Source organism: Girardinichthys multiradiatus, chromosome 13 (assembly GCF_021462225.1).
Source record: "Girardinichthys multiradiatus isolate DD_20200921_A chromosome 13, DD_fGirMul_XY1, whole genome shotgun sequence".
In the NCBI taxonomy this organism is placed as follows: domain Eukaryota; kingdom Metazoa; phylum Chordata; class Actinopteri; order Cyprinodontiformes; family Goodeidae; genus Girardinichthys; species Girardinichthys multiradiatus.
Genome location: NC_061806.1, coordinates 25,615,280 through 25,627,726, shown reverse-complemented (window position 1 = coordinate 25,627,726; position 12,447 = coordinate 25,615,280). Strand labels below are relative to the sequence as shown.

General features: G+C 38.2%; 1 protein-coding gene across 1 annotated transcript; it reads left to right on the top strand.

The window, feature by feature from the left end:
* The first annotated feature begins 3,991 nt into the window (after nucleotides 1-3,991).
* On the top strand, nucleotides 3,992-8,052 carry rpl30 (ribosomal protein L30). Its single transcript, XM_047382948.1, has 5 exons — nucleotides 3,992-4,095; nucleotides 4,203-4,251; nucleotides 4,691-4,836; nucleotides 6,303-6,433; nucleotides 7,953-8,052. Exons 2-5 carry the CDS (start codon nucleotides 4,231-4,233, stop codon nucleotides 8,003-8,005), a joined length of 351 nt encoding a protein of 116 aa, XP_047238904.1. The 5' UTR covers nucleotides 3,992-4,095; nucleotides 4,203-4,230; the 3' UTR covers nucleotides 8,006-8,052.
* Nucleotides 8,053-12,447: the final 4,395 nt, after the last annotated feature.

Here is a 12,447-nt window from a genome sequence, read left to right as displayed (position 1 = left end):
TATGTTCAAGCTTCGACGTAGTTGAAGTAAAATTTTATTTTTAGTTTTTGTGTTTCTAGCAGACTGCTGAGAGGAACATATTTTATTCAGAGGCACCAAATGAGGGAAGGTGAATCAGGGAGACTGTCGCTGTTTCTACTGCAGGGCTGGCCCGAGGTTGTATGGGGCCTTAAACAGAATTTGGGGCCCCTCTTCCCGTTGAGATCATCTCCACCATTCAGCTTTTTAAATACAGATTGGTGGAATGAAGAATAGAGGCTCAGATATAATTGACTAAACTTTAAAGCAATCACAGATAATTAGTTATTATTCACTGGATCTAAAAAAGTAATTTTAAACAATTTAAAATATTTTGATTAATCTATGCTGAAAGTCAAATTTAAGTAGCGTTCTCATTTTCCATTGTCTGTGATGAAATTTAAGCACTTATTAGAGGGCCCCTGATGGTTTGGAGGCTCTAAGCAGCAGCTTAGTCTGCTTGTGCCTTGGGACCGCGCTGTTCTACTGAAACAAAAAGTGTATAATTCTTGTATAGACGTAAAGAGAAATAACACATTGTTCACCCCATGCACTTTTTTGTATCAATTTTTCAATTAGTATCATAATATTTAATCTTGGAATGGCCTACATGATATAATTATCTCTTTGCAACATCACTCCTTATGATTTCAAGTTGTTGGTTTTTGTAGTAGTCATTCAAATACATATAAGTTGATTATTTTGTAGTTTATATGAGAAGGCAGTTGGCTGCACCAAATTATTTGGAAGTATCAGAATTTGATGAACACATTTCAGATTGTTTTTAGTAACAAGGCTTTAGAACATAGTATAATTTTTCTTCCACTTCACAATTATACACTACTTTGTGATGGTCTATCACGTAAAATCCCGAAAAATACACAGTTGAAACGTGACAAAATGTGAGAAGGTTCAAGCGGCATAAACACTTTTAAGAATTTAGATTTATATTTAGTAATAGACTGAAGTCCTTTGAGTGATTACATTTAAAAATCTATTTTACCTTTTAATAAAATATCTTCTGTTTTTATTTAATGGTATGCTTGATTGAACTGAGACAATATTGCATAGAACCTGCATGTTGCAATAAAATGTTTTCAAGTGTAATTTGGACAAAAATTGGTTTTGAAAATAGGAATATAAATCCCACCCACACAAAAATGTAAAAAAGTAATTTGAAAAACAGTGTGAGGGATGGTGTTAGCAGGAAGAGGAATATGGAAGGCATGGATCACAGGCCATGTGCAATTTGCATAAGTAGAGGTCAGACCTTAAAGTGATGCAATGTTTAATCCAACCATGTTACGTGTGCAAGTTGGAAAACCAATGTAATTCGCTGATTTATTCTGCTCAATGACCAGACTGACTATCACATTCTTCTCCCCTCTATACATTCAGAAACAAAGGAGCTTATACACAAATTGATCCATGACCTCATTCACATCTGACATTAATGTCTGTGCTGGGTGGTCCAATTACATCTGGACAGCACTACATACGGGTGTGAATGAGTGTTTAGAGGACCGTTTTCTGCACACCACATTCAGAATTGGTCTGGACTTTTGCATCTGCTTTACTGAACACAGTATAAATAAAGCACACAAAAAGTATCCCCTGACATGAATCCCTTCAAGCAGAGCAGTTATTAATCTGGGAAAAAAACAGCCTTGTTAAACTCAGATACTGCTGACAGCTAATTAAAACAATACATAGCTGTCTGAGGGAATGTTCTAAAAATCCAACATTTTTCTGTTCAGTTTTAATAAACTCGATGTTGGAAATCTCTTTAATTAAGAAGTCACAACTTTTACTTAGTTTGTTGATAAGTGGATAGCATTAAGCAGAGTAGGTGGGTGATTTATTAATTTTTTTCTCTGTGCTATATAATTTGACTTGATCGTTTTCGAGCTAATTGTACATGTCGTTGACTCTGTATTAATAAATGTATCTTGCCAGTCACATAATCTGTCAACAGAGGTGTGCGAAATGTCCACTCACTTTGATTCAGTGGTTTACGTGTCTACTATAAATGGTTGTAGAGCTGCTGAAGGCAAAAGTGTTTTACTGTACTCCTGTTTTAGGGCTTTATATCCTTAGTGTCTGTGTGTTGTTGGTGAGCTTTTCGAAGTCTCACAATTTTTTAATTCCTGCAGTCCTCTCATATCGCTGTTAAGCCGCATAATTAAACAAATCAAGGGTTTTGACACTTAAACTCTACAAAATTGTGACTGAGGTGAATCTCATCTGTATTAATGTCTAAATACGGGACTGAGTGTTCCATGTAATGTTACAGAAACATCAGCAAACCTGTTATTGTCCTGATTGTTGCTGACTGCTTATGTGTGACATGGCTACATGTAGTTCATGATCAGTGAAGCCTACTTTCATTTGGCCCAGCCAGAAATGCATATTAATACGAGGTCTGAACAGGAACCATGTATGATACTGAGGCAAACAGTTAGAAGTGCAAATAAAGTCTTATTGCAACTTCTAAAAAGTTTTATTAGCACAACAGCCACATTGGATTTTGAGGTTGGGGTTGATTGGTATCTTCCAGCTGCATTTCTGTCAGGAAAACTAGAACTGTGAGCTTGATATTATGACACTCAACTCTGCTGCAAATGAACAAAAAGTAGGATTTGGAAATGAATGTACTTAGTAATCAGGCTAACAGTTAGCAATGCAAGTAAATAATGCATTTCTCAGTATTTCATACATTACTGAACCTATTTATAGGTTCAGTAATGAAGGTTATACTGTATGTAAATGACTGATATATTAAGCTACAGCCTATCTGAAGTTTACGGAGCCCTGAAACTGACATGGGGTAAAAAATATATAGTGTGCGCACAAAATACCAATTCGTTCCCACGAAATACAAATTTGTGCCCACAAAATGCTAATTAATTCCCACGAAATACTAATGTGTGCCCACAAAGTACTGATTCATTCCCACAAAGTAGGCATCAAGTGACCTGTGTTGCTGGAGATGTGTAACTCAGAGGTGATGGAGCTCAATATACGGTGGGTGTGTAAAAGTGTACATGTGCATATGTGAGGTTGTGCTGTGCGCTGTCAGACTGGGACCACGAAGAGTGCAGAGAGAGAAGAGGAGTGTGCATGCGGTTGTGTGGTTTGGCAGTATTCACGACGGTGACCGGGGAGGAAGTTCAGCCAGCTTCAGCAATCCGGTCCCTTCGTTAACATAGAAGTCTCACCCCCCCATGACACGCAGGTACAGGGAGTTAACCCTGAAGTGAGCAACCATTTCGGCCCTAGAGGAAGCATCTCCCCTGTGTTTCCCGACCACGGTCAGGAAATGGAAGCAGGAAGGGTTAACACCTGGGTTTCAATATTCTGTTTAAATGCCTCTTACTTCTGAGAATTCATTGAGATGCCAGACTTTTCAGAATCTCTTTGTAGCTCCTCCCCTGCCCAAAATAAAACTCGAGCAGACTATCCCTGTCCATCCAGTCGTTGCCTTGTTACTCTGTATGTTTGAGAAAGCGCGCTGTTTAAGTATTTCGTTATCACATTATACCTATGTCGTGGGAACGAATTAGTATTTCGTGGGGACAAATTAGTATTTCGTGGGGACAAATTAGTATTTTGTGTGGACGCTATATGGGTTTTTCCCCAATGTCAGTTCCAGGTTGCCGTAGAAGTTTAAATAAACAGTTTGTTCCTAAATTCATTACATTCGAAGAGTGGCAGCCATATTGGATTTTGACGTTGGGATTGTTGATAAACCTTGTGCTGCATTTTATTTAGCTTAAAATTTGAAACTTGGATATAGGAAAGGTGTTTCTCCCAATGATTCCAAGCCATAAACCCAGTGTGATCTGCTAATTGTTAAAGGCTACGCAAGCTTTTATATAATTTCGTCAAACATCATATATTAGCTAAATTAAAAAAATATATATTTATATTATTTTTTTTATTTTTACTATTTTATTTCCCTACAGAACAGAAAAGCGGTCTGCGCAGTAACTGCTGGCGCACACCGAACAGAACAAACCAACGCAACAAACTACGTAACTTCCTTTTTCTCCGAGGCCATATTGGAGTGATTTCACTGTAGGTCGAGCTCCGACTTTTAACACTAAATTGTTCACATTTTCCGAACGTTATTACACAGATAAAGCCATAACTGTATTCCTCTCCCGCTTCTTATTCGTACGCAGGTTGGCCGGTCCGGACTAAACCGCAAATATGGTTGCCGCAAAGAAGACGGTGAGTGGTGTTGCTCTCGCGCTGCGGCAGGCTAAGCGGCTGCTTCACGTGGAGACCTGTTTCCGTCGTGGCCTACTAGCTAGCATCGTGGCTAACAAACTGAAATGTTTGAATTTTTGTGGAATTTAGTTGGATTGTCACTGCTTGATTTAGATATAACATTGCGCATATGCTTTTTCTTTTAGCTGTCCATTCAGCTTTATTCACATGACTCGGGTTGTGTCCCGAAAACCCGATTCAATCTGCAGCGGTACTGATGCTAGTTAGCTAAATGCAACACGAGAAAACTGCTTAAACGTGGACACTTGTTTACATTAATCTACGTTAGCCCATTGGATTGTGATATCTCATTTTTGTAATCGTTTTGATGTTTAATTTAGTTATCGCTGTGCCATCCCTTTTGACTTCTTCTTTTTTTTGTTTTTGGTTTTCTGTTCAGAAAAAATCCATGGAGTCTATAAACTCTCGTCTCCAACTGGTGATGAAGAGTGGAAAGTATGTTTTGGGCTACAAGCAGTCCCAGAAGATGATCCGTCAGGGAAAAGCCAAGCTGGTTATTCTGGCCAACAACTGCCCTGCTCTTAGGTACATAACTCAATAGATTTGAGAATATGTTGCGATTGATGACATGTCAATTATAGAATAGCATAGCATTACAGTACTCTATTCCAAGTCATTGAATAGGCATAGGCCAGCACAGAGTCCTAGTGGGATAGTGTTTTTAAATTGTTGAAGTTATTCCCCTTTATTGCACAAATATCAATATATGTTTGACTTTACACATAGAGTGAAAAATGCACTACAAGGTCTACTGATAATGGTGGGGGTTATTAGTTTAGATGCATTTAATAAATAAGAGGGAATAAATCAGATTTTTCGCTGCAAGATCTACAGATCACCAATGTCAGCCGATCCAAGGAAATTTGTTCGATTCTGATCTGTAAGTGATTTATTGATGCTTCTCTTAATGTATTCACAAGTTTGTAATACGTAAAGTTATTCTCACTATCCAAGACGTGCATAGCTGCTTGGACAAACTCAGTACAATCCTAGACATTTGAATGCAGTGAAGCAAATATATTTATTTTATTACATAGCATTTTCTTAACGCTGAAAAACGCTGGTGAATCCAGTGGAAAAATTTGCTTTTAAGGTAGCTGTCCCAACACATTTGAAATGCTAATGAGAGGTGACATAAAATGGCATCAGTGAACACCAGGTTGCCTTATACCTTTTAAGGGGGTATCATCTTGTTCTTGAATTTATAGTGTAAAAACATACACGTGCACACCTTCTGTTGTTTCAGATAAATGTGACCGTGTTTAGAAGTATAATCAGCATCAGTTGTTCAAAGTGCTGTAAAAATACAGGAACGGCTATCAGTAATCCATCAATGAATAGGAACCATAGGATGGCAAAGTAAAAATTAAATGCAAGTACTCAATAGCAGCAGGGCTAGGAACTGGCATTGTGATACAGAATGGAGCTTGTTTAAGTGCATTGTGGGGTAAACATTTTGGTGTCTTTTAGTTATTTTTTCTTTTTTTTTTTACCCTGATCATATTAGGGAAAGCACCGGGCCATATAAACACACCTGAAATGATAGTCACTTTTGTCATTTTCTGCACCTGAAGTTGCCCCTTTTGCATATTCACTGTTTGTGGATATATTTTTTTTTTATCTTTTTGCTCTTGGTTTCTGTAAATGCTCCAGTGAACTGCTAATACAGACAGAAATCTCCCAGAACAAACCCTCCAATAATCAAAATTTAAACCGCTAAAACCTTAATTTTCATATCATGTAAAGATATGAAGATATAAAAAATTTTTGTTGAATATTTGAATTTTATTTAGATTACCAATATCATTTAAATAAAGGTCCAGTGATATGATTGTTTTTTTTTTAGTAATTAAAGTCTGCACAAACGATTTATCTTCAGTTGTGAAAGGACTTGTTTATGTTGCGTGTGAGTTACACTCGTCAGTTTTGCATTATTTGCATTGAATGTCGGCTGCTTTGACTCACTTTGCTTTTTTCTCTTTCATCTTCAGGAAATCTGAGATAGAGTACTACGCCATGCTGGCCAAGACCGGCGTTCACCACTACAGTGGAAACAACATTGAGCTTGGCACCGCCTGCGGAAAGTACTACAGGGTGTGCACACTGGCCATCATTGACCCCGGTAAGAACCTGCATCTTCTCATCTGCTCTGTGCAGATGAGCAAAAGCTTGTTCTGTGCAGCTAACTCACACTGGTCTTGGGTCAGATATGTAACTGAGGAGTCGATAGCTCTGGTCATCACCTGGCGATAAAATGTACTGTTGTGTTCTTATAATTGGGTTTTTATAGAAGTTGGTAAAGTTCAAAATCTGTGTATCAGTTATTTGCATACTTGCAAATACATTAGGAACATGGTCTGTTTTTCTCCAAAGCGAAACATGAAGAACAGTTTACAGAAAGTGAGGAACAATGAATATAGTTTAAAAAAAAACTTCTCCGTTTCTCTTCACAAATTAAACCGGAACATGTTTGAACATTTAATCTTCCTGTGAAACACTGAACTAATTAGTTGCTTTGTTACATGGAGTTGACCAACCTCTGGCCCATGTGAATAGCTATTCCAGAACAGAACGAAAAGACTTCATTTGCTCTGCATTTTCTTTTTTGGTTTTGCCTCAGAAACGGCGTGTTTATCACCCCACAAGTTGTCTCCGCTATTAGAGGGCCTCAGGTTTGGGCTGACTACTCTATAGGATTAATCTTGTTGATCTTGAACCAGAATGCAGCTCATTTGCTGTTGTGTTTGGGGTCCAAAAAAATCCCATAAAAGAACAGTATTTCTTTCATCACTGAACAAAATGTTTCTCCCCTTTCTCTCTAGACCAGTCAGTGTGTTTTTGGCCAGTACTAACCTCTCCGCAGTATGTCATTTTATTTTCAAACAAAGGGAGTTTGCGCCGAAGACTTGTCTTTATTTGGATGTTTGTTGTTACAGTACTCACAGGTAACTGTAGGTCCGGCCTGCAGCTCATCAAAGCTTAAAATAGCTTTTCCTGCTTCTAACCACTGGACGGATAGTTTTCCTTTTTTAAGGCTCCGCTCAGCTTTCTAATCAAGGTTCACTGTTCATCTGAATGATGACTTGAATGACTTAGAGATGTTGGACTGTTATTTTTGAACAGAAATTTAAATGCATTGTATTTCTAAACATTCTCCTGTTTTTGCAATATTGGTCTTCCAGGTGTGACTTGGTTCTTCTTTTTCTATTTGGTGTAAAGAATTGGAAAACTAGTCACTACATCTGTGAATATGAATTTAGTCCAAGTGTCTCTACAAAGTAGCCAGATAAAGTTGGCTCAGGCTGCTGTAAATGTCTGAATTTACATGAGCACCGTCAACGAGCTGACTACTGACTTGTTTGCCTTTTAAAAGTAAAGTTTTTTGCCCCTGATGGACCTGGGTGCCAAAGTGGTCCAGTTCAGGACTAGTGGTTCGCTAGATCAAAGCTATGTGGAGCACTTGAGTGAACTGCCCCTGCCTTTTGGCCAGTTCACAAAATGCTTTGCAAGTAACATTTCTCCTCCTACTCTCTAGTTTTTTTCTGCAGATTAGCAGCAATGAGTTTACTGCATGGTTTTTGAACTGTATGAGATGTGACATTTATTTGTTTTCCTGACTTTGCTCTGCTTTCTGTCTTCAGGCGATTCTGACATCATCAGGAGCATGCCGGATCAGCAGCAGCAGCCCCAGTAGATCTGTCCCCCACCCATGTTGTTATAAATAAAAAGAGAGAATAACAATTTTTTCGTGTGTTTGGGTTTTTTTATCGAATAAAAACAGCATAACTTCTATATTAGCACTTTTAAGGACTCCTAGAGAACACCGTACTCCTTTATTTCTTCCCAGCATGACTCAAGGAATATTTTCTGTGAGGTATTTATGTGGGGTTGTTTGAATGTGGCCAGCAGAAATGTTGAGCTGAAATATCCTTATACAATCCCTCAAAGATGTAATTTTATTTTTAGAAACTTGTGTAACAGCATCACAAGTGGATTAGTGCTTTCAGTGTTAACCATGGGGATGTAACGGCTCCGAATGATGCAACTATTAATCTCAGTACGCCGTGCCCCCTCCTTCCTCCAAACACTTACATAAACTATAAAACTGGATGTGTTGTGTACATTTGGTGCTTGCAGTCGTATAAAGACACAGTCGGGCTTTACAGAGTGCTGATCCGTCACGTAAAATGTAGACAGGTCAGTGTTGACCTTAGATCCCTCGAAGCTTCTGTTACAAATGCTGGTTCTGTTTTGTTCAACTTTAAAGCTAGCAGCATGAATGTCCTTACTAAGCAGCATAGTTTGCCATTTGTTTATCTGTGAAAGAAGCTGTTTAACCAGATGTGACTGAAAAAGGGGCAAAACTACTGCTGAGTGCAATAAATGCCATCAACTTGGCCTCAAAGCATTATTTTTTTTTTCAGTACAGCTGCCAATCTGCTGCGGCTGGTCAGCCAGCAGGTTGGATTAGGGGGGGCAGGTCTGGACATGTGGAAAGTTTGGCTAAATAATAAAATCCTCATTGCAGCCGGTTCTCATGAAATCAACCATTTAGTGGCTTAATGTGGAGCCCTTGCAGATACTCGTATGTAAAGGTTTATGAAGTCGCCGAAAAAAACAGCACTAATATCAAATGCAATGATCTTGATTTTTAACAGAAATGCAAAATAGTGTCTATTTCATCATCTTTTAACAATAATTTAACAAACCTCTATTTTTGTGCGATGGATCAATGCTTATCAAAATCTTATAAATAAAACAAATGTGGGGACTTTTATTCTGGCCTCTGATGTCTCAAACTGCACATCTAGGAACTGCAAATTTGGCCAATTAGTTGCAAATGAGCTCAAGATCAGGTAAACTAGATGTTTAATTTCATCATCAGTTCTCAAGTCTACATCTGGATTTTATCTGGGCCATTCTAATACATAGATATGCTTAGATCTAGACCAGTGTTGTCCAGACTTTTTGAAAGGCATGCCAACATTGTCAGTAAGAGTACTAGTGGACCAAAGATTTTTTTTTTTTTATAAAAACATGAACAAATTACTGTAGAATATATTTACCTCGTTATTTAAAAAAAATTTCTAATAGGGATATATACATCATTGTAGATCTGTAACATAAAGGGTTTTGCACTGTTGCCTTATTAAGGGAAAATCTTATGGTTTTCTAGCTTTTTATTGTTGATTTTCTCTATCTGGAGCAAAATTTTAAATGCTCTCGGCAATAAAAATGGGCTGTACACAATCAATGCGAAGGCCGCACTTTGGCCACTACCTGATCTAAACTTTCCAGTATACAATTAAATCTTAAATGAGTTTTCTAAAAGCTGATTACAGTAATTCCATTCAGAAACTGAAATCTATGTTTTATTAAAAATCGATATATCTTAGTAGTTTCTGTTCATTTTTATGATTATGGATGATTAAGAGCAACAAAAAACGATTTTTGTTTCAGAAATGTTATGCTATTCCAATGTTATACAGAGTCATGGGAAAACTGCTGATTTAAGCGTTGTCCAGCAGATAGTCACCGACAGTCCACAAGGAGGGTAAGTCAAACAAGGTCGTTGCTAAAGAAGCTGCATGTTCAGTGATGTATTCAAGCCTATTAATAGGAAGTTGAGTGGAAGGAAAAAGTGTGGCAGAAAACATGCTCAATCAACAGGCATATTGGTAGCCTTAAAAAGGAACCCATTAAAAAATTTGGGAGAGATTTACAAACTGTGGACTTTAGCTGGAGTCAAAGCTTCAAGATCTAGCACCCAGATTTATCTTTGTTTTAAGCCGTCCCTGTACCAGACACATCAGAAGCAACACACCTGGAGTAGCAAGTAAAAAGACTGGACTGATGCTCAGCAGTCCGAGATCCTATTTTTAAATGAAAGGAACTTGAGGTGAAACAGAAACCAGGTTGTGGTCCGGTGTGAAGTTACCTGACCCATTAGGTTAGATGGATGGTCTTGGTATGTCTGCAGTTGTGTCATACTCTTTCCATTTTCTGATGATGTATTCAATTTTGCTACTTTGTATTTGTCTATGAAGAAAAATCCACATTTAAGTTTGTGGTTGTAACCCGACAAACTCATGAACACAGAGAAGCCCTCAGCAGTTGGAGCCATCGGGCAGACAAACCTCATCATGCATTGGGCAGTTTGGCCCAGTTTTTCCACCCATTACATCCCTAAGCTGCTTCCTGGATTTCCAATTACATTCAAATCATTTCTGCTAATCTGATTCAGGTACAACAGAATCCCTGCGGGAAATCAGGACAATATCTGCAGAAGTTCTGTAAAAGCATCGGAATTAACCAGTGCAAACAGTCTCATTGCCCATAAATAGAAAGCTTGTTCTGCTGCTATTATGCAGCTTTTCATAAAACTATTAGGTAAAACTGTGTTTTTACTTAAAAAATATTCAAGCAGACTTGATGGTTAAACAAAATTCCTTTATCACACGTGTTTAATCTGAATATTACACAGAAATCACCAGATCCCAAGCTTTCATTTTAATTTCAGAGGAATACAGATAGAAGTGTCCTCCCTTGAAATCCAGTGGTTTAAAGCTAGTATTATCCTGTAATCTTGTTTCTTTTCCTGACAACCATCTCAGCAAGAAGAGACAGAATGTGACCCATTTTTTTCCTGACCCGTCCCACTGGGAGAAAGTAGATCTGTCTGGGTTTAAGCTGTCGTTCTGTGATGCAGCACTTTAAATCCTGGTCTTTTAACCAAGCAGTTTTCATCAACACTTATTCTGAAATACGAGTTATGAAAACCATAAAGGCAACAGGGTAGTTTTTGAATCATTATGTTCCATAAGCAATATTAGAGCGGTAACCTGTTGCTGTTCCCCAGAACAATCTGAGGGAAAACCCCCAAATGACCTTTTTTGGGGCCAAAATGGATCTAAGGCCTTTTGTGCTCGAATTAGGCTTTTGGTGCATTTTCATTTTTGCTGAGCAATGTTTCCCATGATATCCTCGCTATAAAAAGATACTGTAACTCAAGCACTTCCATTCAGCTGACTCAGTTTAGAGAAGGGTGCAAGCACTGTTTCCAGGATCAGTCCCTCAAAGCTAATGAGTTAACAGGTTTGTTAACTCTCCCACAAAGCTCAGCTCTTACACTCAAAAAAAGTTTGATCGATTACAAATATATTTTGCCAACTCTCAAGACTGTTTCTGATTGAATGCCTCGTGCACAAATATCTTCTGCTGCTGGTTAAATCACGCTCACACTTCCTCTGCTCCTGGGTAAAACCTGTGCTCTGTTCTGTGTTCATGGATCTCTCTGGAGTGATCTCTTTCAGAGCGACAGGTACACCCAGATAACGGTAGTGGTCACACCACCACTCTTTGTTCTAAGAACGAGCAAAGAATAGACTCTAGAGCGCTGGTTTCATCCCAACAGAGGAAGTTAAAGAGTGAGGCCCAGGGGTCAAACAGGAGCAGGCGATACTTGCTCAAAAGGCATGAAATCTAAGTGTAAAAAAGTACTTTTGAGGTTGGAGAGCATGTTTGTACGCAAGCAAAGCGTGTGAGAACAGAGTTTTAAGTGAAAGCAGTACAATATCAGAGGGATAAACTAAGTAATCTCACCCCTATTGAAAAAACTATTGGAAAAGAAGAGAAATGCTTTTTATATTCAATGTGACAAACACTAGTAAGGAAATAATGGGTCAACATCATTTAGAATTCATCTCAGAAAATCATATCACCACCAAGCTGGTACCAGGAGGGGCAATGGTTGCCTCTATAAATTTGATTCCTCCAACCATGTGCATATTTGTATCAATATGAATTTAAGAGAGCAGAAGGCAAGTTTCAATAATAGAATATTGATTTATTCATATCATTTTAGTCCTTTACAGCCCCTTTAGAGTCACTTTGAATGTCTATTGCTCCACCCCATACGGTATGTGGCAGCAATATAATAAAACCCCCTGGTATTCTATAAATGGATGCCAGTAAGGTTGGCCACCCATTGAAAAATCTTCTGGAGACATCCCTGCCTCCGGTATGCTGGGAGAAATTGCAGAAGTGTTGAAAACAAAAGTTTCATGCTATATATATTGATGCTTTGCATAGACCTGAGGTATTTCCTAATGGCCTTTGAAACGTATGAAATGTGTT

Bases quoted from the DNA above. Each gene is read 5' to 3' on its own strand.
- rpl30 (XM_047382948.1), top strand. From the start codon at position 4,231: ATGGTTGCCGCAAAGAAGACG. The intron at 4,252-4,690 runs GTGAGTGGTGTT...TTTTCTGTTCAG, and splicing joins TGGTTGCCGCAAAGAAGACG to AAAAAATCCATGGAGTCTAT. The intron at 6,434-7,952 runs GTAAGAACCTGC...TTCTGTCTTCAG, and splicing joins ACTGGCCATCATTGACCCCG to GCGATTCTGACATCATCAGG.